The sequence below is a fragment of the Ziziphus jujuba genome, chromosome 8 (genome assembly GCF_031755915.1).
Source record: "Ziziphus jujuba cultivar Dongzao chromosome 8, ASM3175591v1".
Taxonomy (NCBI): domain Eukaryota; kingdom Viridiplantae; phylum Streptophyta; class Magnoliopsida; order Rosales; family Rhamnaceae; genus Ziziphus; species Ziziphus jujuba.
In genome coordinates, this window is record NC_083386.1 from 28584286 (window position 1) to 28608103 (window position 23818).

The 23818-nt window shown below is 34.2% G+C and overlaps 6 protein-coding genes across 12 annotated transcripts in view; 1 reads left to right on the top strand and 5 right to left on the bottom strand.

Moving 5' to 3' along the window:
- LOC107421825 (serrate RNA effector molecule) overlaps positions 1 to 23818 on the bottom strand; it is a 68013-nt gene that overhangs the window by 36668 nt on the left and 7527 nt on the right. The gene's annotated exons all lie outside the window — the stretch shown is intronic.
- LOC107421810 (uncharacterized) lies at positions 3047 to 6763 on the bottom strand. Of its 2 annotated transcripts, none has more exons than XM_048469780.2 (3): positions 6450 to 6763; positions 4456 to 5352; positions 3047 to 3801 (listed from the first exon to the last, which is right to left on the bottom strand). In XM_048469780.2, exons 2-3 carry the CDS (start codon positions 5337 to 5339, stop codon positions 3324 to 3326), a joined length of 1362 nt encoding a protein of 453 aa, XP_048325737.2. In that variant the 5' UTR covers positions 5340 to 5352; positions 6450 to 6763; the 3' UTR covers positions 3047 to 3323. The 2 variants fall into 2 exon arrangements, with proteins under 2 accessions (XP_048325737.2, XP_048325738.2); XM_048469781.2 differs by having other exon boundaries at positions 3047 to 3798; positions 6450 to 6762.
- LOC107403435 (uncharacterized) lies at positions 7331 to 11165 on the bottom strand. Of its 3 annotated transcripts, none has more exons than XM_016010322.4 (9): positions 11008 to 11165; positions 10386 to 10616; positions 9928 to 10201; positions 9519 to 9669; positions 9210 to 9432; positions 9004 to 9095; positions 8777 to 8912; positions 8335 to 8666; positions 7331 to 8172 (listed from the first exon to the last, which is right to left on the bottom strand). In XM_016010322.4, exons 1-9 carry the CDS (start codon positions 11055 to 11057, stop codon positions 7922 to 7924), a joined length of 1740 nt encoding a protein of 579 aa, XP_015865808.1. In that variant the 5' UTR covers positions 11058 to 11165; the 3' UTR covers positions 7331 to 7921. The 3 variants fall into 3 exon arrangements, with proteins under 3 accessions (XP_015865808.1, XP_060675536.1, XP_024924010.1); XM_060819553.1 differs by having other exon boundaries at positions 9928 to 10204; XM_025068242.3 differs by lacking the exon at positions 11008 to 11165 and having other exon boundaries at positions 10371 to 10509.
- Positions 11753 to 13996, bottom strand: LOC107403445 (uncharacterized). 3 transcript variants are annotated; one of them, XM_016010334.4, is made up of 6 exons: positions 13788 to 13987; positions 13516 to 13673; positions 13276 to 13410; positions 12945 to 13055; positions 12461 to 12565; positions 11753 to 12075 (listed from the first exon to the last, which is right to left on the bottom strand). In XM_016010334.4, exons 2-6 carry the CDS (start codon positions 13657 to 13659, stop codon positions 11911 to 11913), a joined length of 660 nt encoding a protein of 219 aa, XP_015865820.2. In that variant the 5' UTR covers positions 13660 to 13673; positions 13788 to 13987; the 3' UTR covers positions 11753 to 11910. The 3 variants fall into 3 exon arrangements, with proteins under 3 accessions (XP_015865820.2, XP_015865819.2, XP_048325723.1); XM_016010333.4 differs by having other exon boundaries at positions 13516 to 13677; positions 13788 to 13983; XM_048469766.2 differs by lacking the exon at positions 12945 to 13055 and having other exon boundaries at positions 13516 to 13677; positions 13788 to 13996.
- LOC107403452 (RNA-binding KH domain-containing protein RCF3) lies at positions 15194 to 20132 on the bottom strand. Its single transcript, XM_016010338.4, has 8 exons — positions 18986 to 20132; positions 17579 to 18058; positions 17235 to 17483; positions 16531 to 16791; positions 16067 to 16146; positions 15873 to 15981; positions 15631 to 15757; positions 15194 to 15542 (listed from the first exon to the last, which is right to left on the bottom strand). Exons 1-8 carry the CDS (start codon positions 19673 to 19675, stop codon positions 15523 to 15525), a joined length of 2016 nt encoding a protein of 671 aa, XP_015865824.1. The 5' UTR covers positions 19676 to 20132; the 3' UTR covers positions 15194 to 15522.
- LOC107421818 (protein PLASTID TRANSCRIPTIONALLY ACTIVE 7) lies at positions 21631 to 23228 on the top strand. Of its 2 annotated transcripts, none has more exons than XM_060819693.1 (4): positions 21631 to 21785; positions 21909 to 21971; positions 22074 to 22133; positions 22801 to 23228. In XM_060819693.1, exons 1-4 carry the CDS (start codon positions 21741 to 21743, stop codon positions 23134 to 23136), a joined length of 504 nt encoding a protein of 167 aa, XP_060675676.1. In that variant the 5' UTR covers positions 21631 to 21740; the 3' UTR covers positions 23137 to 23228. The 2 variants fall into 2 exon arrangements, with proteins under 2 accessions (XP_060675676.1, XP_015886635.1); XM_016031149.3 differs by having other exon boundaries at positions 21632 to 21785; positions 22065 to 22133.

Sequence of the window (23818 nt, forward strand, 5' to 3'; positions counted from 1 at the left end):
TTTATCATTCATATAATTTTTTTTTCAAAAAATTATATAATTTATTTTTTATAAATAAAATAATTAAAATGTAATAAAAATATATCGATATCAACGATCAAAATTAAAGATTTAGTGTTGAGCTTGTAAAGAAGAAAATAATATTTTACATAAATAAAATTAGAAAAAAAATTTTAAAAAAAAAAAAATATATATATATATATATATACGGACCGAATTCGGGATAGGATGTTTATCCCTGTTTTCGGTTTGAATTTTAAACATTTGTTTCGAATCCGTCCCGTGATCTTGATTTTTGAGGAGCGGTTTGCACCGCGGGATCGGAGGGCAAATTGCCATTTCTAAAACCCAGAAAGCGAAGAAAACCCTCTGTCTAATATGATTTATCAGTCATAAATAATACCTTGAGTAAGTCATCCCCATATTTGTCAAAATTACTGGTCAACCACTGCGTTTTCAGATTCTCCGCTTCCGCTGCCTGGGTTGTGCTCGCCGCCGGTGGTGGCCGAGGCTTGATCAAGAGCACATCTTCTTTTTTGGACGATACAAATTCTATATCTTCTGGTAAAATCACAGAGATTTGCTCACAGAGATTTGCTGCATGTTAATATCTGTACGCCAAAATTGGGATTGGGTTTTGGCCTTGGCTCTATAAGTTGGCCTGAAGTTACAAATTTTCCCTTTTCTGTAGTTATAAAATATTGCATTTTGTTTTCCTTTACCCCACTTTTACTCCTTTAAAAAAAAAAAAAAATTAAAAGAAAAGAAAAAAAAAACCCTCACTTTTACATATATATATATATATATATATTAAAAAAATTACCTAATGACAAACTATAAAGGTGCTCAAGAAGCTAATACTTTTTTTTCGTTTTTACATATTTTTTATGGGGAGTATTTTATCATTTTAGGGAAAAAAAAAATCTTAACTGTATAAAATAATTAAAATTCTGCTGTTTAAATTTTAGATAAATTAGAAATTTTAATTAAAATATTTTTTTCCCATAATGAAAAATCCAGACGTTCCTATTTTATATCCGTACATCTAATTTCACTGTTGATTACTTTTATATCCGTGCATCTAATTTCACCGTTGAAAACCTAATCGCATTATCAAAGCTAAGAAAACTTAATTCTTTGACGGAACTATGACGAGGTTGAGGCTGAATACTTATCATTAATCACTTTATTTTTGAAAGCTACCATCAATTAACTTAATATATAATTACAGAATTATATAATAATTTAATGAAGTAAGTCCAAAACTAAAATAGTGTCTTATGTTTAATTAATGGAGTCCTTTTTTTAGAATAATAAATGCTTAAAAAATAATATAATGTAGATAAGTTAGTTGCTTGATTATGGAGCCAAATATATTTCAATGAATTTTTCTTAAAGTATCATAAAAGCAATCTACCTATTTAAAAAAATAATAATAAAACTAAATTTAAAAGCGTGGCCCCAAGCCAAAACGTGGCTACGCCATTGTCCCTCCAAACTTCTTCCACGATGAAGTTAACAGAGATTTACAAATCTCTTCATTTTCAAAATCTTCTTGAAAGATTTTCAATGTATCCAATTTGTACAAAATTTTTGGTACTTTTATTTTCTTGTTTGCTTTCTTTTTACTATCTCTTTGCTCTCCCTCTAATATCTCTTCATCACCATCGTTTTATATCTTACTCGATCAAACTTGCTTTTTAAAAAAATAAAAAATAAAAAAAAAAGGTTAGAGTATGACTTTATGTGTTCGATTTGTAAAAAAGAAGCATTGATGGGTTACTTACAAAAAGGTTATCCCATTGTCGATCCAAAAAATCAACCATAAAAATCGTCCCCCTTTTAACCATCGAAGAACTTATGGTGTGGGTTTGCAAATTAAGAGAGAAACATTGTCAAGAGGCCTTAAGACACTAGTGCAACCCCTGATTAAAGATCTTTCACCGTTTAAGTCATAATAGGAAATTTAAATTTTCAATAAAAATTTAGAAGAGAGAATAAAATATACAAATAAAATATACCTAGTATGACAGGTATAATAACTATTATATTTATTTTTATTGATTTTTGGTTTTTATTATATTTTTTTTTTTGGGTATTTATTGGTTTTTAGTTTTTGAACTTTTCCTTTAGGCTTTTTTGTGATTAAAATTTATTAGGAGTTAAATTTTTGAAAACTAATTAGTTTTATTTTTATAATGTTAGATTAATATTAAAAATATTTAAACTTAAGAGTAATTAAATCAAATTTTATATGAATTCTTAAAAATTACAACAACTTTCTCTTATATTTTCTTTAAAATTGATAATATAATTCTCATGACTTATACTTTATCATCTCCTAAGAAGGATGCTAGATGGACAGATAAGAAGTTGTTGAATACCATGTGGGAAGCTATTGACGACTTTGGGTGATTGGTGGTGGGTGGGGACAATCTCCACTTCCGGTCCAATCCACAACTCTCTCTCTCTCAACTATTCTACACTTTACAATTATTATTATTATTATTATTATTTTGAATTTCTTACCAAAGATTTTGTTGGTTTATATATTATTATTTGCCCACCAAATCTTATTAAATAATAAAATAAAAACCAACAAAAAAAAAATATGATAAACAAATCTTCCACTAGGGAGGAGGAAAATGGCAGTATTATTATGCTTGCTTTTGCAATATGTTTTTTTTTTTTTAATTATTTTTATTTTTTAATTTGGTTTGTTTGTGAATCAAATTGGAGCGTTTTGAGATAGGGAAAGTTTATGCACGAAGGAACTCCATTAAAAGCAAACTTCAGTGAAAGACAAGAAGATATTTTGACTTTTGGGTGCATCAAATTGTGGGGATTGATGCATATAGATAACTTTCAACTAGAATTGAGTTGGGCCTATGTTTGTTGCTAAAATTCAATGTACCAATCAGATTATGTAGATAATATCTTACTTTGGAATTAACCTGGTAGTAAAAAACAACCACAATCCTATTCAACACTTCAATTAGCAAGTCCTTCTAGAACAGAAACAGTCAAAAAGGGCACACCACCCAAATAAAATACAAGAAGAAAAAGTCAAATACTATTTTACTAAAACATATGTAATTTACATCTAACTATATATCTTGCACAGAAAATATATCCTCTTATATTTACATAATTAGAAGATATTGACAGGTAGATGCATATGAAGATAATAATACTTACACAAGAAACAGTTACCAAACCTTGCAACCTGCCTTCCGAAATAAACATCAACCAAGAGAAAAAAAAAAAAAAAAAAAAAAAACCATGAAACAGGAAACAGGAAGCAACCACAAGGTCAGACTGGCTTATCCAGATGGAAACAACCACCCCATTGTCCACCCAAGGAGCAAACCAGCACCGGCAAGACCCAGCCCCAATGCGAAAGCAACAACAGACTTGCGGAGCTCATGTCCTGGTTTGCCATGCTTCCTTTTTCCAGACCTGTGCTGACCCTTTTTCATCTGCCTACCTTTGGAAGGTACCCAAGGTAAGACAGATGGGAAGAGTTCATTTTTGTTCTTAAGCTGGAGGCACAGGTTCTCTAACTGCAACAACCGGAGCCACTGCTTGTAAGCAAACAATTGTGATGCCTGTCTGAAAAAGAGTGTGATAATGTGCTCCTTCTCAGTATAGGCTTGCTTTGCCGCTTTCTCAGCTTCTCTTGCTCTTGTTTGAGAATGACAAAGGGCCTCCATCAGCTGAGCCTTGGTTTGATCATCATCAAAAATATTTTGGGTACCTGCCTCATCAGTTCTTGTTGTGCTATAACCATTTGAGCTGCTGCTGGTGGAAGATACACAATATAAATTCGTCAAGAAAATTAACTTGCATGAATAGAATTTTGGATCAGCCTGTACAAAGATTTCAGAAATGATGTAATTTGGAATTTGCAAAGTATCATGAAGAAATAGAGAAGCAGTAAAGTCCCTTCCCACAGAGGAAAAAAAATAAAAAATAAAAGATAGAGGTGTGATGGGGGCTAGGAAGCAAACTGAATTTTGTATCTCAAGTCAACTAACATAACTAGCTTTGAGTACTTGACAATATGAAGACCAAACTTCTCTATTGTGGAATAATTTGCAAGGAGGACCACATTATCAATATTGAAAGCAATTAAGCACTCCACAAACAGGATGGTGGTTCCACAGCAATCTTGACCAATCCACAGATCAATACTTTCTCGTATTGAGTAAAATTGAAAGACAGAATGAAACATCAATCCTCTTCAAGAATAACATAACACAAATTCTTTGATGACCTCTAATGGCATAGCTGGTTCATATTATAAGAAAGACAGCCATTTTACATCACTGATCTTTGTAAAATTTTACGTCATAAAGTTTTCTAATGTTACTATTTCTATTTAGAAGTAATAAGATGAATGCATGGAAAACATGAAACGGAACAACTAAAGTGAAAAAAATCCTATAGCCATACCTGAAAGGCAGGCCTGAGTCATGAGCTGGGGAACTTGAAAAGTGGCTTCTCTGAGTGCAAAAGTCATGGTTAGAAAACTGGGTCTGAGCCATTCTGTCTAAAGATGATGCCAAAATCTCATCTTGATCAACACTCTCAGGACCAGCAAATGTGCTATTCCTATAATTCTTACCCTGTGGTCGTGGAAGATCACAGTTCTCAATATGCTCAAGTGACTTCTGAGCTACCAAGGAAGCCAAATCATCTTTTCCAGCAGTCCTCCACCATGGTTCAGTCTTCTCAGTTCCAAGCCATTGAGATCCCATATCAGAAGACAGCTTTCTGGGTTGTTGAGAAGCCAAGCAGTTCAAAGAATCCATGTTCATGTAATGGTCAGCTGAGTACCAGAAATCAGTTGCATCCTTTTTTGTTGAATTTTTTTGTGGATCATTATGAGTTTCAGCTTTGAGTTCTTGCAGAACGGTATCCTGGTCATTTTTCATAGAAGTGGCAATGACATCCCAGAGCGACTCCTCAAAAGAATTACCAGCTTTAGCACTGAATTCCTCCTTGCTTTGATCCTCACAGCTATTTGCAGTTTTACTAATAAATTCATAACTTAAAACTTCAAGTACTTCAGCCTCCAAGGTACTTAGCTGCTCACTCATGATATCCTTATACTGCCCAGGGTTAGGTTGTAGGTTTAACCACCATTTTCTATCACTTAGTACATCATAATTCGGGTTAAATGGCAGGAAACCTGCACATTTGTCGTGTGGCCCTTTCACATCATTATCAGGTGTATTATCAGACTCTAATCTTGAGGAAGATGATGAGGATGTGCTGCAAGAAAAGTGATTAGCAGCACTACGCTGCCATGCAGGTTTTGCTTCTGCTGATGCCATAATCTTTATTGATCTAAGATCAATTTTGCAATGAAAAAAGTAAGAATATATTAACAGTGGACAAATACAAAAAGAACATTTATCTTCATGCATAACAAACATAGAAGCAACCATAATGAGACTCAGCAAGGCATGCTCCCAACAAAGTAGAAGCATGAATACATACATACCCACCACAAATTGAAGACTCAAATCAGAGAATATGAGAGTGGGGAATATTTTCAGTTAAACGCACAAAAGTAGCAAAAGGCATAGAAAGATTTAAAATTAAAAAAAAAAAAAAAAAAAAAAAAAAAAAAGCGCATTAGATTATTAGAATCACTATAGCAACGTATTACTCCAGAAAAGCAATAAATTGAGACAATCATACACGTGCAAACGTGATCCATATCATTTTTGGGAATCGAATTTTCAGATTCCAGAACATGTGCCCAACAGTAAAGTAATTCCCAGATGTGCCTTAAATTGAAGTAACAATGAAAAAGTTGCAATCATAACTCATGAGCGACCTTGATATTCCATCTATAGCAATACAAACAATATTCTGATGAGCAATAAGCTTGCATCAAGGCTGGTAAAGTGATAAATCGTTCACACAACATTTCAATGAAAACATGGAGCAAACTTAAATCCTTAAATCCGAATCAGAAACAAATCTCAGGCCCAGAAACCCAAATCATTCTTACAAAAAAAATCTCGGGTTTAAAATTCAGATAACGGATGGCCTCAAGTTCTCTTTGAGATCTATAAGAATCCTATTCAAAAAACTAAACTTTAAGATAGAAATTAAACAAGACCCTCGACAAATTATCTTCTAAAAATTGAGAAAACAAAAAGAAACAAGAAAATCCCAAAAGCAGTTTCAGTAACTTTCCAAGCGGTGATATTATAAAATAAAAAAATTATACACAATCTCCAATAAAAAACCAAAATTTAACAAACAAAACATAAAACATCAAGTCCACATAGAAGATTAAAACATTAAGATATCATAACGTAAAAGATCCAAAGAAATGAACCCCAAAAGATCCAGAACTTAAATACATATACAAATATTTATACACATATATAAATATTTAGGATGATGAAAAAACAGAAAAAAGAAAATACCTTTTTAGTGAGATGGGTATGATGGAATTTGCGGAGAAAACATTTGGAAAATTTGAGATCCGAAGAGAGGGAGAGACAGAGATAATGGTCTGGGCGACCCGACCTCCTCGTTCCTTGGCCCTTACATAATATCACTGTTATTGCTACTTTCACGCTTTTCAGTAATATCCGTTTGTTCTCATACGATAAAACTTGTCTTTCCGGAAAACGCTGAAATAACTACTTTCTCTATTATTCATTTCATTGCTCCTTATGACTTGTACGTGGCGCTTAAGAGAGCTTGTACTTTTGCTTTTTTTAATCTTTTGGTGGGAATTGAAAATGAAAATGTTTTTTTCTCGTTGATGGGATTTTTGAATTTAAGTTATATATTGCACTTATTGTTGAAGGTGTTTTAATTTTTAATTTTTATTAATTTTTTTCACTTTCTCATTTAAGAAACCAAACGAAAATAGAAAGAAATATCCCCGTATCAGCATCGTTTTCCAACTACCAGTCACGTCCTTCGTTGAATTTAACACGACGAGTCGTGTTCCTTACCATATACGAAAATAGGAACTGACACGGTGTGTCGTTTACATGTAGATTTAGAATAAATAAATACTTGCATACTTTTATATGTATATTTAACAAACTAAAAATATTTCATTCGTGTTTTTTTTTTTTTTTTTTTGGCCTTTTCCATATTCTGAATAATTGTTCTTCTCCAGAAAAACAGCTGGAGTGAAAAAGACATGTCAATTTCCTATTCCATCTGGTTATAAATCACCCAGTTTTTTTTTTTTTTTTTTTTTTTTTTTTTTAAAAAAAGGAACACTTGCTTTATATTATACATCATAATAAATAAGGAAAATGCTTAGGTAACATAAAACAAGAGGAAAAAAACTAAAAAGGTTGAGTAAGGATTACTTGGACGTCAAGAAGACTCCAAAAAAGGGTGAGAAAAACCGACCTAAATGATGATGTTGGACTATTGCATGTGATGCTGCTTATAAAGAAGCATTTTTGGGTAAAAAATATCCCAAACATGTCGCATCATAATTATACATACAAATCATCATGCAAAGAAACTCCCTTGCAACCTGACAAATGGCACTCTACCAAAAACCCATGCTCTAGCCAAAGCCCCATATACATACACATTCATATATGTATGTGTGTATTTGTAGTATATATATCTCATAGAAGTTTTCTTGTACTTGTAATGTTTGTTTTATTGACCCACCGCATCGCCAATCCCATTTTCAACGTCATTCTTAAAAAATGGATGAGTGCTGATGCTGTTGCTGTTGAGCAAGTTTGCAGTTTCCTAAGTACCCTCCAGCATTTGAGTAGAGAATTTTGCATTATCCAAGCAAATGCTGTTTTGCTGAGTCTTTGCTGATGCAATACTCGCAGTCGGTACAAACCCCATGTTCACCGGTGCCTCAAGGAAAAGATTCAGGAGGCCAAATAATGAAGAGACATATAATTTAAGGTTTAATCTGTTGCTTGAATTTCATTTTGAGGTTAGACAATCTTTTCTGCACACTGAACTTCTCGTTTCTTCTTCCTAGCTTGTCCAAGTAAAATGCAACTTTTTTCAGGGTTATCAAAACCTCATCACTCTCAATGCCGAACTCTTTCTCTTGAATACTCAAAATCCTCTTGAGCTGCTCCAATAACACTTCATCATCCTTCTCTAATCTAGTTTGGATTGAAACCAAACAATCTAGAGCCTCCGCTGCAATCAATATTACGGAACATCAGATGGAGACCAAGCGAAAAAGACAAAAAGATGGAAAATTTGAGTTGTACAAGGTCAAAGGTTTTTGTCACACCCAAATATGAAAAAACCATCCATGCTACAAATCATAGGATCAATAAGAAAATAACAACTTCTTACCCACTGGAAGAGAATCTTTTCCAAATGCTTTTTCACGGATGTGTAATGCCTTCAGGGCAAGCTCTTCAGCTTCTTCATCCCGCCTTAAATGGTAGAGATTAACCGCAAGATGCAACATTGGGAATGTGATGGATTGATCATCAGGCCCCACTGTTTTTTTCATGATCTCCAAACTTGTCCGAAGCAAGTGCTCAGCCTGTGCATAATTCTTTGAGCGTGAATAGGAAGTAGCAAGATTAACTAGATGTGTCACTGAGCTTGGGTTCTCTTTCCCTCTACTCTTCTCAGATATTAACAAGCATTCCTCAAGAATCTCCCGACCTTCTTTTCCTCTGGATGCAATGAAATAACATTGAAAAATGAAAAAAATAAAATAAGCAAAGATGTATAAAAAGATTAAAATTTGCATTTATATTGCCTAGCCCATTAAAATCAGCATAACCTTCCAACAACATGAAGCAATTCAGCCAAATCTATCCTCATCTTCTCCATTGTGCTGTCATCCAGAGCCACATAATTTGAATCCTTGATGACCTGAAGAGCCTTTCTATACAAATGAATAGCTTCATTTGCATTTCCTGTGTGTCAACCATATCCACTAGTTAAAAACTCAAAAGTTTGGAGCTATTGAGAATCATAGGACAAGAACTTTCTTAAGTAAGAAGTTACCCATTGCACATTTCACATGAGCAAGTGAACACATAACCATTCCAACTCTTCCGTCATGATCTCCATATAGCTTTGTATATATGTTCAAGATCCTATAAAGAGGTACAAAAGATAAAAATAATCAAGCTAAACTCATAGGAACTTTAATCAGTCCAAAAGGACACAAAGTAAACCTTCCTATGAAGAGGAGGAAACCGAAGTTTTACCTTAGAAAAGGAGATTCTGCCTCCATAGGTTTCCCTTCTTTTAGCAAAAGATTGCCAAGACCAAATAATGGTACAATTAAATCCTCATTTTCAGTACTTCTGCATGATTCCAGAATCGTAATTGAACGATGGTAGAATTCTACTGCTTTTGTAGCTCTTCCAAGAGAACCAAGTACTTTTGCCATGCCTAAAATTGGTGTCACAAGATATACACTCATTTTGCCTGGAAAAATAGATAAAAAATGACAAGTGAACAATGATATCAAATGAACGACTATAATAGTTTAAGATTCCCACAGACAAACTTACCGAATTTGCTCTCCATAATAGTAATGGCCCTCTGATACATGAATACTGATTTCTCAAACTTCCCCAAAGTCAAATACATACTGCCCATATGGACAAGCACTGGATCAAGAAGAGGTTCATCATCCTTCAGACTGTCAACAACCTCATTCAACTGGACATGTCATGAAATTCACCAATAGAATGAAGAAAAATAACAGCTTGCAGGGGTAAAACGATTAAAAAAATGGAAAAGAAAAGAGGTAAAAACAATGCATGAGGTTTTCATAAGGATATGAAGTTCATCTATGAAGAAATTAATTGCCAAAAGAAAACTAATTTAAATAGGACTTCTCACTTGCAACCAATCTTCATCTAAGTCTCAAACAAAGAAAATCAGTGATAATACAATGTAAAAGAAAAAAGAATTTACCATATCCAGAAGTTTACCAACAACTTTCAAGTCTCCCACTGCCACATATCCCAGGGCTATGATATCAAGTACAGCAGCTTCTTCCATGCCTCTGGCTCCAGCATTTATTCTTTCTTTCACAGCTTCATAATTAGCTTGAAGCAGGTCTATGGCATCATTCTTATTACCCATCATAATCATCCTTTTGACTTCGTCAAATAACTCCTCCAACTGTCTCTCAAAATTCTTCATATCATCCACAGATTTACTTGTGGCCTCAAAAGATGCTTCAGACCTGCTAATACAAATATGCAGCAATAACTTATTATAAAACCTGCCTTTTAAAGGATTTTGTTTTCCCCAAGGATTTAGCTCCTAAAAGCAGCCTTGAAATAATTAAAATGTCGAATTTTGGACATTCTAAAAGAATGAAACAGGACAACAAAGAAAAAACTTAGAATTACCAGAGTTAATCACACCTTTGGAAGTTGGTTGGAGATGAAACACGATTTCCTTGGCCCACCACATTTGCTTGCAATGATCCAACTGAAGCAAAAGTTCGCAAACCATAATGACTTGCAAAGGATCGAACAGGTATCCTATAGAGCTTGAAGTTGTTGCAGCAGCTATGTTTCTGATTAGAAACAGAGAAAAAGGCGAAGCCTTTCTGCCAATGGCATGACTTAACGTCTTGACACACTTTCTTCATCCTAAATGGTTTACATTAGAGGTTAGAGAACACTTAAAAACAACAATATAGACTACTGGATATCTAAGTTTGGAGATTAAAACCTTTAGATTTTGCTATTAAATCCGAATTCAGAAAAAAAAAAGAACATTAAAAAAAAAAAAAATTGGTTAATTGTTTGCCAAGTTTCTTCCTTTCTTTCAGCTTTCTTAAGAAGAAATAATTAACCCTGCTCGTGTAATAAAACCATGTAAATGAATGTTGTAATTTCAATATTGTATCTAAGTGGAAAAGGAAAACGAAAATATAAAAATGGTGGATTCAGAAAAACCCATGTAAAAGAAAGACCACACAAAAGAAGGAAAAAATCCAAAAGGAAGATATGAAAGAGAAAAGTAGAGCGAGAAAAATACCTGTAGCTTTTGAAAGAGGTAGAAGGTAGAAGAAGGGAAGCTGCCACCATTGCAGGAGTTGCAGAGCAGCGAAACAGGAGAAGGAAAGAAGATAATGGGTGCGCTGAAGCGGTTGTGTTGACTCGGACGCGGTGAGTCCACTATCTATTGGGTATATATTACATCAAATTATTTGGGCCATACAAAGCTTTCCGGACCCAACTCGTAACTGGAACAGCTAAATACATCATCAAAACAACTGTATACATCCGCATCGTGTAATAAAGAAAGGTGAACAAGTTGAAATTTTACTTTCATAATGTTGTTAATTCCATAAATCTGACATAATTTTTATAATTAAAGGAAAGATCCAATGTCAACAAAATGAAACTGATGGAAACTGTATCCACGGGGTCACCAATCACCATCAATCATTGATGAAAAATTAGCATAACTTTTTTATATTTAAGATGAATCAAGTCAGGGAAAATATTTGGTACAATTTTAATTTGGTTCTCTCTCTCTCTTCTTTCGTCAGCTAACAATAACATCTACCTTTTAAGAGTCATATCCAACAGCATTCTCAATTCTTTCTTGAGTTTATTGGAATTAAGGATGCTTAACAATGCATTCGTGAAAAATTTCATAGTTCAATTTATTGAATAAGAATTTTGGAACTACCAATTTTTTTTTTAATTATTACATTATTTTTAGAACAGAAGAACAAAATTAATGGTCAAGATGAGACAAAATTTAGTTCAGCCAATGAAACAATAACCCAAAACAAAGGGGTTACTTATGAGATGTTAGGAAAATAAAAAAGTACATCAATTTGGTTGCCAATGGAATTGACAAAAAGTGCAAAAGCCAAAACTAAACTATCATCCACTAAATAGTCTCCATCAAACTGTTTAGGGTAACATTTTATTTCGTCCGGAGTTTAACACTAAGTGTCCAATGAACTTTGCCAGCAGGCAAAGGGATGGACTTTGGAAAGCGCAATGGCACCTCATACTCTCCCACAGTTGACAAAGGCGATGATAATTGAAGGTTTTCAGGAGCGAGTTGCACGCAAAGTTGCCTAGCCACCTGCAATAACACATATTGTATCGTTTCAAAACATGTATGTATCTGTTCCAGGTTCCGAGTATGAAGAACAAAATATTAACACCGTCATTTCTTATTTACATACTAACACATGACTAACAGCCATATCGAAAACAAATTTAAGAGAAACTTTTAAAACACTCGAAATCTCCATAAACGCATTAATTTCCCAATATATGGGTATTGGTTATGATCAGAAGTCTTTCAAGAGCTAAAATCACATTGCCTCTAGTCTACAAAGCTTTTCCTCTAGTCTTATAAACACTACTGAAAGGTCAAGAGGATTTTGGAATAGAACAAGAGGTAAAGCCACCGAGGTGTTATCTCCACAAAAAAGAGTTATCAAACATGTATAACAAACCCATACCTCAGCCACAATATCATCTTTGGTTACAGGTTCACGCACTTCTATAGGCTCATCCTTTGTTGAGCGTGAACGGAACTTCTCAATATTGATCAATCTCCGTACTACCTATAAAAAGTGAAAAAGATACACCCATATTAAAATCAAAAAGCAACATATTTATAATTTTGAAGCATAAACATGAGCAGCATTCCAAAAGACAGCTTCAGATCAATGTTTCTTATAAAATTTTATATTTTGACCCCTCCCAGAATCTTCACGGACTGACCTTCATATATATGAAATGTTACAACCAAAAAAAAAAAAATATATATATATATATATATATGATATAAGAAAGATACATGCATTTGAACATAAATCACATACATATTCCATCCCAATACATACTGGCCATGGAAGAAAGAAGGATATCGATAAAACGTTATACCAAATGTGGATGAATAATTTGAACAATAGTTAAAAGCAATAGAGAGAAGGTACAAACCAAACGAGCTTTATCAAGACGTTTGGCGGCCTTTTCATACTCTTTAATCTTATCTTCCTCAGACACTGCAACCACCTTAACCTCCTCCTTTTCTTTCTCAGGTGGATAAATCTAAGCCATGTATGCAATAAGCACTTTATCAATATAACTTAAAGCGCAGATATAACAGAGGCACACAATTCCTGGGGGAAAAAAATCCCACAAAAATAAAAAATAAAAAATAAAAATTGATCCTTTACACACGTATCAAAGTTAGCTTAGACACTCTGTTTTTATGATTCCATTTGCAAATTAGAATTAATGATAAACTAATGACGTGTGAAAAATAAACCTTGTGCTGCTCCCTGATGAGATACGCATACTTGTCAATATTAGGAACAGCCAGCAACTTGGGCATAAGGTGATTGCGAAAATGCCCAGGAGCAACCTTCACTGTCTCACCAGCTTTCCCAAGCTTTTCGATGTTCTGGGTATATAGTAAAAACGAATCAATCACTTATACAAAATACAAAATACATATATTTTTCAAAGAACAAATGAAAGGGCAGGCTCTTCAGAATTATGAACTCACTCTTGTTAGGATAACTTCCAATTTCCTGTGTCTGATTCCTTGGCTAACATACAAAAGTGGTTGCATCATTCGATCAGAGCTATGCACATTCGTTTCTTTGATAATTTGCCTGATGGCATTTCTACCATATTGAATATAAGCCATCCAATCCAAACCTTCTGCCTAAATCCCAAAAAAAAAAAAAATTCAAACTTTAAGCACAGAACGTTTTGAATTCTGTATGTAAATCCAAAATTGAAACCGAAGTGGAAGCGGAAGAAGAAAACAGGTACCAGCTACGCCGGCAGATCAGCCGGGGGCAATTGGCGGAGACTTTAGGGTTTTTGGGGTAGGAACTGAAATTACAGTAGGGCGAGAGAGTGAACGAAGATGGAGGGGTTTTTGTTTTGAATTGTCTGAAACACCCCTAAAATGAATTCGTATTACAACAAAGTACCATGATCCATATCGACAACAATGGCCAGTACATACAAAATTAATTTAGAATATAACTAATGTGCTCTCTCAAAAATATTAATAATAATTTAATAATTTCAGGAAAAAGAAAATCATTTACATTCTTTTGGGTTTCTAGTCAAATAGAATATTCAAATGCTTAAAATTTATGAATAACTAATAAATATGATGTTTCAAATCAGTATTTTCCTTGACATGGTTACGTAGCACTTCGTCATCTTTATTTTTTATTTTTTCTTTTTACACTGAAATATTTATCATATTTATCAATGAGAAAATAAAGGCTAAACGTTTAAATATTCTTTTATTCGAATAATAATATAGAAGTGCATATGAATTTGGTTTTGAATTTTTTTATATCTAGCTTTTGCTATTATAGTGTGTGTGTATATATATATATATATATATATGTATACAGACATATAGGAGCATGTTGTATATAGTAAAATAGTTAATAAATTTTTTTGACAAATATCATATTATTCATTGAATATATAAATCAAATAGTATATAAATTATGAAAATAAATATTCAGAACTTTTAAATGATTGTCTACTTTTGAATTTATCCAATTAAAGGCTAAGATGATTTACCTAATATATGTTAGTACATTAAACACTCTTTCTCTCGCTATATGTATATATACGTATATATATATACATGATAAAAAAATTTGACAAATATTATATTGCGCATTAAATATATTGATCTAACGGCTACAAATCTTGAGAATAAATACTTATTAACTTTTAAATGATTGTCCAACCTTGAATTTATCCGATTAAAGACGAAGATGATTTGTCTAACAAAGATATTTATCAAATATATTGTATTATATTGGTACATTGAACTCTCTCTCCCTCTCTCTCTCTCTCTCTATATATATATATATATATATACACACACACATACAAAGCAAAAGCTAGATACGAACGATTTTGATAGGTTTTTAAAGTGTTGAAAACTGCCGAGTTAAACAAGATCAGAGAATAGAAAAGGGTTAAAAGAGAACATATTCAAGTGCTGAGAAACCGAATGTTTAAAATATTACAGAACAACTTGTATATTATTGGTGAAATCAACATAATTTTTTGAAATTCAAAAAGATAATCTTTTTATCATTTTTATACATGTGGGAAGGTCCAAACAGTGCTTACTAAAGAAGATGAAGAAGAAGAAGAAGCAGAAGAAGAGGAAGATGATGAAGGGCTATAAGTAAAAATATGTAAAACAAAAAATCCTGTTTTTTTCATTTTCTGGGTTGCGTCATGGTTACACAAAAAGGAAAAATTGGAACATCGCAGAAAACAGAAACCGAAATGCATAAATGAATTTACAGCGGGATACATTCATACAAGCTATTCTTGTGCCCCAAAACCAAGAAATATAAAATCTCTTCTACCTCTCTCTAGGTTCATACATTTTTTTTTTTTTTTTTTTTTTTAGAAATGGAAAATCATATCATCATACGTTACCGGTGAAAATTCAATGGCACCCACGCAGCACTAGGCCCAGCAGCTTTTTGAAAGTGTGGATGGAGCTCTTACCAACCTACGGGCCATCTTCTTGAGCTGAGGAATGGAATAAGGAGTGTTAAAGACTTCTCAACATACAGTTTCAAGTCGAACCCAGAGAGATAGGGGCTGAAGAGAGACTTACTGCTTAAAATGAAGCCTTGGAGCAAGCTCTGAGCTCTCTCTGCCTGCTCAGGAGTTCCTGATATCTGAATGACCTTTTGTGTGGACTCTGGTCTGTCATCCACCAGGGTTACATTCGCTCCTGATAACTGTTTAAATGGAAAACACAGTTAAAAGGATAAACTACTCGGTCAAAACAAAAACTGGAAAAAAAAAAAAAAAAAAAGTTGGCAGTAAATGACAAAATGAACTGGTAAGACTGACCTCACTGATCTGTGCGAGCTTGTTTTTTGATTTTGTTATAAGCTTTGGAACTGCAGGCTCCGGTATGACAACTTCGAGTGTGCTTCTAGTCACAAGTGGCACAGGGATTCTAACAGAAAATGAAAAATACGGCATGAAGAAGGAGATAGGTATTAATTGCTATTGAGCCCATATAAATGAAAAGAAACCACTACCTATTCAATGCACTTGGCACATCTTCACGCCGATCATTTTCATTCTGCTTTGTTATTTCACTACCTGTTCCTCCAGTGTCCTGCAAACAGAGAAGTTCTTAGAACAAAATCAGCCCATGTGAGGTAGAAAAATGAACCACCAGTTGAAATCATTATTAGGGCAGTCTTATCTAGGAAGGAAGTCAATCAAAACAACTTTGAAGGAGTAAAGCCCTCATAAACAGAAATATATGTCCACTGAAAACATATATATTACAATTAAGAGCTAGATAAGGAATTAAGTTTAGCTGGTGGATGCCCAACTTTCCCAGATTGAAAGAAAGGAAGAAGAGTAGGCAGAAAACAATCTTATAAAAGTAATCATCAAGGATAAGAAAAAAACACCCATGGAGAATAAGCAAACCATGAAAGAGAAACTAACAACGGCAGATGACCAAACATTTATATTCAAGAGAGGAGGCAACCTTTGATGCCTGAGTTGTTGCCACAGTATGTGCATTATGATAGGTTTCTATAGGAGGATCACTTCCGGTATAACCATCACGACCAGGAGTTACACTTCTAGGAGAGGAGGTCTCCCATCCAAGAGCATTGCCCATTCCACTCGATACAGAAACAGAAGATGGTGCTGCATCATTCTGAAAGAAATCCCTATACATGTAACTTCGTAGTCTAGATGTCACTTCAACAAGAGCATCTCGAGCTGCTTTTATCTCCCCTACTATCTGTAAATCACATGGAGTCAACATTTAGAAAATTAGAATTGCCAAAAATGGAAATCATCCTTCCTACAAGGTCTTTATTCTCATGGTTCTGGACCCTTTAACTTTGGTTTGTAACAGTTCAGATGTAAACCAAAATGTAGATGCTGTAATTCATAGTAACAGCAGCTGACTCAACATGTGCACAGGGGAATGAAGGGTATTCATGAAGAAAATATATTAAAGCCATCAGAAGCATAATCAGACAAGCATGCATTTCTACCACGTAATCGTAACAGTCCAGAAGTATAGCATGGATAAGATGGATAACTTACTCGAGAAGAATCACAATGCAAAAATCAAGATTCTTTAAAACGATAAAACTTAACTCAACTCTACACGAGGTATTAAGTTATTCCAGGCATGTAATAGAACTGCATTTTTTAAGATTAGATATACTGACAAACCTGTACAACTTCATCATTTGCTGATATGAAGGTTGGAAGTTCTTCTCTTGGCAGAATATGTATATTTGCACCAGTTAACCTCCTCATCTCTGACAATGATCCATCTCTTCCCTCTAGACACCCAATATCACTAGATGGGACAAGTAATCTAGTAGTTATAAAGTTGTCTTTATCTGGGGCAAGATCAACAATACGAGTTTGGATATGCAATAGAGCTTCTTGAGCAGGAAACAGCTCATCATCGGGACCCTAGAAATAAGAAAGAGAGAAGGATAAGTTGAAAAAGTAAATTAGTTATCAATAGTAGACTGCAAGTTCAAAGCAATAGAGAATTTGTCGATTACCTCCTCAGAAGATATGATAATTATCTGTTCATCTGAACCAGCCACAGTATCAGTAACCTTTACATCCACACCAATTTCATTTCGAAGGAGATCTATAATTCCATCAGACTCTCCAACAACACTATCAACCTTGTCAATTGGACAAAGTATTCGGAACACAAGGTCCTCACCATAAAATGGCTGCATGCTTTCACCTAAGGAAGAAGAACCAGGTTCATTTGTAAAACTAGATGAACGTGATGCATAATTGTTGCTTCTTATGTTGGTGGTAAGTACTCGTGATCCAAAAGCAGCACTATCCATAGGTGACCTTCGTGCATTATTGTTCATTTGAGGAAGGTAATCATCATCAGGAGGAAAAAAACGTTCTGGTGAATGTACACGCCCATGGAAATGACTACGGTCACGATGCTGACTCTCCCTCAAGCGTGCTGAAATCACATTTATTGCATTCTTTACAGCAATTACATCACCTACAACCTGCAGATTACATCATTAAGCATTTGAAAAGAGCTTTTCACACCACATGCTTCATTTTGCACTAATTGGTATTATTAGTATAGCTCTTACCACAAACAAATTAACATGAAACTGAAACAAATTTTATTTAACAATCATGACACATTTAACATGATACTCATCATATCACTTTAATTGGTATTATGCATTCACATTTATTAAAGATGTAAACTGACCAAAGACTCAGGAAATTGATGAACAAACTGCATACAAATATTCCAACCTGACAGATGGGAAAATCAACACAACCAAACAAACCAAACAACTTTATTATACATGACACGCAAGAATCAAAAGCATAAGACTGTAATATACTTATCCATTAACTTCTCAAACTGCTGCCTCTCAGTGAGAGTAACGTAAGGCAGTGCCAATGAAAAATTGACCCCCTTTACAAAAACAGCAGATATTTCTCTTAGTTGAAGATATGCTACTTTTATTATCGTTTTGCTTGTAAGTGTAGCTTGACGACCAGTAAAGATTCAATCTTGGACGTCCAACATCAATTAATTAAAAAAGGCATCAGAAAACAGAAGCCAAAATATCCTAAATCCCAGTTGTGCAGTGACGAGTTACTTCCAATGTCATACATAATAGACACTAGCCAACAAATTAAGAAGCCAATGTTTGTCTTATCTTGGCCTCACTGGCTAATAATTATATGGATACGCTTAAGTCTGTATTTCGCAGTGTTTATTTCTTGGTTTAGCTCTTCCACGACATATTTACTGGCATTGGTGTATCTAACCAAGTTCATAGCCCAAAGTTCAGCAAAGGTAAACACATATACTACAACGATGATCGGATACAAACTCAAAACGTTCAAAATTTTGTTTTGACATGCAAGATAAGATTCAGATTCAGTGTATAGCTGTAAGTTCAAAAAACCTGAACAATCTCCTCCGACATTGAAACACAGCGAGGCAGGTTATGATCTCTAGGCAAAATCCTAATCTGGGTCTTTGTCTCAACCCTCATTTGCTCAATTATCTTCCCTCCTTTCCCAAGCAAACACCCAACATGCATTCTCGAAACAACAAGCCTAGTCGCCACTCTGTTCCCACCACCACCTCCTCCACCTCTTATCCCACCACCGTACTCTTCCTCCTCCTCTCCTCCTCCACCACCACCAGCAGCATCACTGTCAAGTATCCTCTGGTGGATCAATAACAGGGCTTCTTGTGCCGGCGAGAATGCCGGCATTCGACCCTCCGGGTCTCGCCGCCGGGTATCGGAAATCTCAATGATTCGCTCCTCATCGCCGGGGATCAGCTCGTGCACGTTGATCCACGCGCCGGTGTGCTGGCGAATCGACTTTATGATGCTACCGGACTTGCCGATTACACCACCTGCTTTCATGTCGTGACAGAGGATTCGGTAACTGGTGGTCACCATAAGATTTGGGTCTTGCTGGGGCTTAGAGGGTCGTCCTCCTCCTCCACCACCACCACCGTTGCCACGGTGGCGATGATTATTGGTCCCGTAGTGGTGATTGTACCGTGGTCTGGTCCTACCTACTGTCTCCGAATCATAATCTTGGTCATAGTAGTAGTTCCTCTTAGATCTAGACCTCTCCATCTCAAAAAAGCTAGGGTTTTTCAGAAGAATGCAAAGGAAATGAAGCCGACCCTTTTAGCAACAGTGTCCAATACCAAGCATTGTAGCAATGGAGAAAAACAAAAAAAGAAAAAAAGAAAAAGAATGAATGAATGGTCTAGAGATTTCTGGTTCTGTCTTTGTTCAAGTTTGGAGCTTGGTCTTTTTAAGTCCTTGTCCCTTGGTCCGATTTTGCAATGGTTTTTCTATTTTCTTTTTCTTGCTTCTATTCCAGTTTGTTTCTCGGGAAAGCGTGGGAAAAGATTTTCCAAGAATTTGAAGAAACCCTAGAATAGATAGATGATATATAGAGAGAATCTCAGAGAGACTTGCAGAGAGTCTTTCTCTTTCTTCTCCCCCTCTCTCTCTCTCTCTCTCTCTCTCTCTCTCAGCAGCAAGATTTTACCACTTCTCAGTTGCCCACTTTATTATCTCACCTGCTGTGGCCTTAATACATTTTATAGAAAATTCCAATACATTTTGAAAACGTCATCTATCTTACGACGTCGTTTTTCTTGGATTTCTTTCTTTCTTTCTTTTCTTTTCTTATTTTTTTTTTATTTTGGGTAAATTTTGTGTCGAGCATTTTTTGGGATAGAATACAGTTTGACCAAAAAAAAAAAAAAAAAAAACCAAAAAAAAAATAGATATATATATATATTTAGAAAAAAAAAAAAAAAAAAAACTCATGAGACTTGTGAGATAGATCAGTTTTTAGGTGAGATTATTTATTTATTTAATTCATTATACCGCAGATCTTGTCAACTGTCTTAAATTTTAAAAAATATATATATTTTTTGTTTATCTAATGTTCTTTTATGATCTTTTATTTTAATTTAATAGATTTATTAACTAATGGATGTAAAATTAGTATTTTTAATGTATGTTAAACTTTAATAAATGTTAAAGAAGGAATATATATGTGTGTGTATATATATATATATATATTTTTTTTTTCCTTTTTTTAAACTTCTCTTTTCGGTGGAAAAGAAGGGATGGTTAGGAAAAGTTTACTACAACAACACTAAATAGTAGGATAGAATAAATAATTGTTAAAAAAAAGACCAAATAAAAAATTAAAGATGGTAATCCTCTTTAACAAGCTTCTTCTCCATGATTTGTTCTTTAACTCCAACTGGCCTCTTTGTTTAATAAAAATAAAAAAATAAAAAATAAAAAAAGGGTTCATATTATAATCGTATATTAATGATGCGATAAGTGTAATATTCTAGTGAAATGCCAACTGGTTATTGGGCAGAAAACCACGGCAGTTTTGCTGACATGGTGTACTGGTCAAAGTCATAACAGGGTGGTATTCATGTATACAAATTGGATGGGCATCTTACTAACATTTTTATTTCTGTATAGGAGTCATCCAAAAATGTATTAAAAAAAAAAATTATTTTTAGTTTATCTTATGTTCTCTTCTTTATTATCTTTCATCGTAATTTGATAAGTCTTCTTCACTAAAGGATGTATAATTACTATTTTAATGTGTATTAAACTTGCATGAATGCTAAAGATGGAATTTTTTTTTTCTTTTTTTAAACTTCCATTTTTTCAGTGGTGAAGATGGGATCCTAAGGAAAAGTTTTACTACAACACCTAATAGTAGGATAGGATAAATAATTGTTAAACAGAGACCAAATAAAAAATTAAATTTTAAAATTAAAGATGGTAATCCTCTTTAACAAGCTTCTTCTCCATGATTTGTTCTTTACCTCCAACTAGACCCCACCAAGGAAAAAAAAAAAAAAGACAATTCACATTTTTTTAAAAAAATAAAAAATAAAAAAGGGTTTATACTAGAATTGTATATTAATGATGCATTAAGTGTAATATTTTGTGACATGGCAACTAGTTATTGGGCAGGAGTACCACATTAGTTTGCTGACATGGTGTACTGGTCAAAGTCATAACGGGATGGTGTTCATGTAATATACACAAATTTTGCTGGCATTTTATTCACATTTTGTGAAGGAGTCATCCAAAGTGTAGAGCAGCAACTCACAGGGCACAGAGAGTGAGAGAGAGAGAGAACATAACCATGGCTTCTCTGACTCTACCCGTCACTCTTTCACCTGCTCTATCTGTAAACCCTCTCTCTCAGAAAACACTTTCTGTTTGGTTTCCCAGAAAACGAAAGAAAAAAAAAAAAAACGTGGGGTTATCTTGAAAATCATGTTTGATTTATTAATTTTCTTGTTAAATGCAGAGGATAGAGATGAGAGCGGGAAATTCATTTGCTTTCAGTTTTAGCTGCTCTTCAAGAACACAGGTTATATGCCCAATATTATTTTTGAGTTCAGAATCTCAACCAAAATTCGAACTTTTTCTATTATAAAGGATTTAATTCGCTGTGAATTTGCAGAATTTGCAGATAGTGTCCCAGATGAAAAAAGATGGTAAAGGTCGGCGAGTGTGGCGGCGAAGAAAATTGGTACCAAAAGATGAAAAAAAGAACCCTACCATCCTTTAATTGCTTTTTTAATTTTTGGCTTCCTTAGTTGTCGTTGTAGTACAGCTTATATGTAGAAAAGTTACATTTTTTCTTGCGTAGGGGTGGGGGTAGGAACGTAAGAAAGTCTTTAAGTGATGAAAGTGAATTAAATTTCAAATTTTTAATAAGAAAATTAAAAGAAATGACATGGAAAAACAAGAGTTTGATTACTACAGTAATAGTAATGGGATTTGGCTGAATTGATGATATTGTATTATTTTCAAACTAGGAGTTTGGTTTGGGGTGTCATATTTTGGAAAGAACATGGGTTTGGTTGCATTTTCTTTTTCTTTTTTTTTTCTTTTTTCTCTTTTTTAAATTAAGAAATATGGGTGGATTGCTATTTTCTTCTCTGAATCTGATTGTGAAGTTGGAATTTTTCTGCTGAACTTATATTTTATGAATACTGAAATTTGAAATCAGTTGGAGCTACTTAGGCAAGCTGTTCCAACTAATGCTTTTGAATCATTATCCAACTGGGGAAAAGGAAAAGGTCCATTTTTCTGAATGATTTCTATGCATGTTTTTTGAAATCATAAGCCATTCTATTTATACCATGCTTCTTGTTATGGTTCATTCTTATTTCAAAAACCTGCTGTGTTTTCAGACCAAGAAGGATGATATGTTGGACTACAAAATGGAGCGAGTGCCATTCTTGGAGGAGCAAGTTAGGAAGATACAAGAAGGTGGGAAGCTGCTGACAATGGACATAGAGAGACTAATGCTATCAGAGGACAACCGGTTTGATTTTGTGAATGAAATAGCGGCGGAGGCCAATGAGTATGTAGAGAGCAACAGAGATGAGTATGGAGGTTCCAAGAAAGCCATCCTTCATGTGCTCAGTAACCGTGTGAATGATTCTGGGTTTTACAGACCAGAAGCATATGCAGAATCTGATCCATTCAAGCCTGGACCCTCTTATTTAAAAGAAGAATTTACATAAGAGAATTGTATAAATAGTGCTGGAGGATATTATTTGTAACTTTTTGTTCATCTTTTAGTAATCTAGCTTTGTGGTTCCTTGTGTTTTTGTTATCTATGCTTGCTGATTAGTCTCTGTTTTGAAGTAAATCTTGAGAAGGGATCAGAATTATATACATGAAAAAATGACCAAAACGACTGAACCATCTTGTTATAATCAGATTATGAATAAATAAATTGATAAGGTTTTGTTTCATGTGCTATTTTGTCCCTAATTCTATAATATTTGGTCAGGACTCGGGAAGGAAATGCCCACAGGAAAATAGATAGACTAAGGGAAATTAAAGAATTTATCAAAATCATATTCTTTTGATAAATAAATTACAATGAACAAGTTTTTATAAATTGAAAATTTTCCCCTATTTTTTCACATCACAAGCCACCTTTCCATGTACTGCCAGCCTTGTATAAGCTGTACTAGCAGTACTACTAGCAGCAAACCAGCAGGGAAGAAGCTTTCTCTGCTGAGCTATGAACCTATGAGAATTGGCTTTCACTATAGAAAAATAAGACCACACAACATTCAACGATAACCATGTATTATGCAGACAAAATCAAATTGTGATCTAGTTTTGACCGTCTTTTTTGGGTGTCTCCCACGTTCCCTGGTCTCATTTTCAAAGACCGAGACGAAATGAATCAGA

What these genes read in the sequence shown, in the direction of transcription:
- LOC107421810 (XM_048469780.2), bottom strand. Translation starts at nt 5,339, where the DNA reads ATGGCATCAGCAGAAGCAAAACCTGCATGGCAGCGTAGTGCTGCTAAT. An exon ending in GACTCAGGCCTGCCTTTCAG is followed by an intron (nt 3,802 to 4,455) that starts GTATGGCTATAG and finishes ATCTTCCACCAG; the next exon opens with CAGCAGCTCAAATGGTTATA.
- LOC107403435 (XM_060819553.1), bottom strand. Translation starts at nt 11,057, where the DNA reads ATGGTGGCAGCTTCCCTTCTTCTACCTTCTACCTCTTTCAAAAGCTAC. An exon ending in ACCTCTTTCAAAAGCTACAG is followed by an intron (nt 10,617 to 11,007) that starts GTATTTTTCTCG and finishes TAAACCATTTAG; the next exon opens with GATGAAGAAAGTGTGTCAAG. An exon ending in TATTATGGAGAGCAAATTCG is followed by an intron (nt 9,433 to 9,518) that starts GTAAGTTTGTCT and finishes CTATTTTTCCAG; the next exon opens with GCAAAATGAGTGTATATCTT.
- LOC107403445 (XM_016010334.4), bottom strand. Translation starts at nt 13,659, where the DNA reads ATGGCTTATATTCAATATGGTAGAAATGCCATCAGGCAAATTATCAAA. An exon ending in GTCTTGATAAAGCTCGTTTG is followed by an intron (nt 12,566 to 12,944) that starts GTTTGTACCTTC and finishes CACTTTTTATAG; the next exon opens with GTAGTACGGAGATTGATCAA. An exon ending in AAGATGATATTGTGGCTGAG is followed by an intron (nt 12,076 to 12,460) that starts GTATGGGTTTGT and finishes GTGTTATTGCAG; the next exon opens with GTGGCTAGGCAACTTTGCGT.
- LOC107403452 (XM_016010338.4), bottom strand. Translation starts at nt 19,675, where the DNA reads ATGGAGAGGTCTAGATCTAAGAGGAACTACTACTATGACCAAGATTAT. An exon ending in AGCTCGCACAGATCAGTGAG is followed by an intron (nt 15,758 to 15,872) that starts GTCAGTCTTACC and finishes CCATTTAAACAG; the next exon opens with TTATCAGGAGCGAATGTAAC. An exon ending in CCAAGGCTTCATTTTAAGCA is followed by an intron (nt 15,543 to 15,630) that starts GTAAGTCTCTCT and finishes TCCATTCCTCAG; the next exon opens with CTCAAGAAGATGGCCCGTAG.
- LOC107421818 (XM_016031149.3), top strand. Translation starts at nt 21,741, where the DNA reads ATGGCTTCTCTGACTCTACCCGTCACTCTTTCACCTGCTCTATCT. An exon ending in CTCTTTCACCTGCTCTATCT is followed by an intron (nt 21,786 to 21,908) that starts GTAAACCCTCTC and finishes TGTTAAATGCAG; the next exon opens with AGGATAGAGATGAGAGCGGG. An exon ending in TGTGGCGGCGAAGAAAATTG is followed by an intron (nt 22,134 to 22,800) that starts GTACCAAAAGAT and finishes CTGTGTTTTCAG; the next exon opens with ACCAAGAAGGATGATATGTT.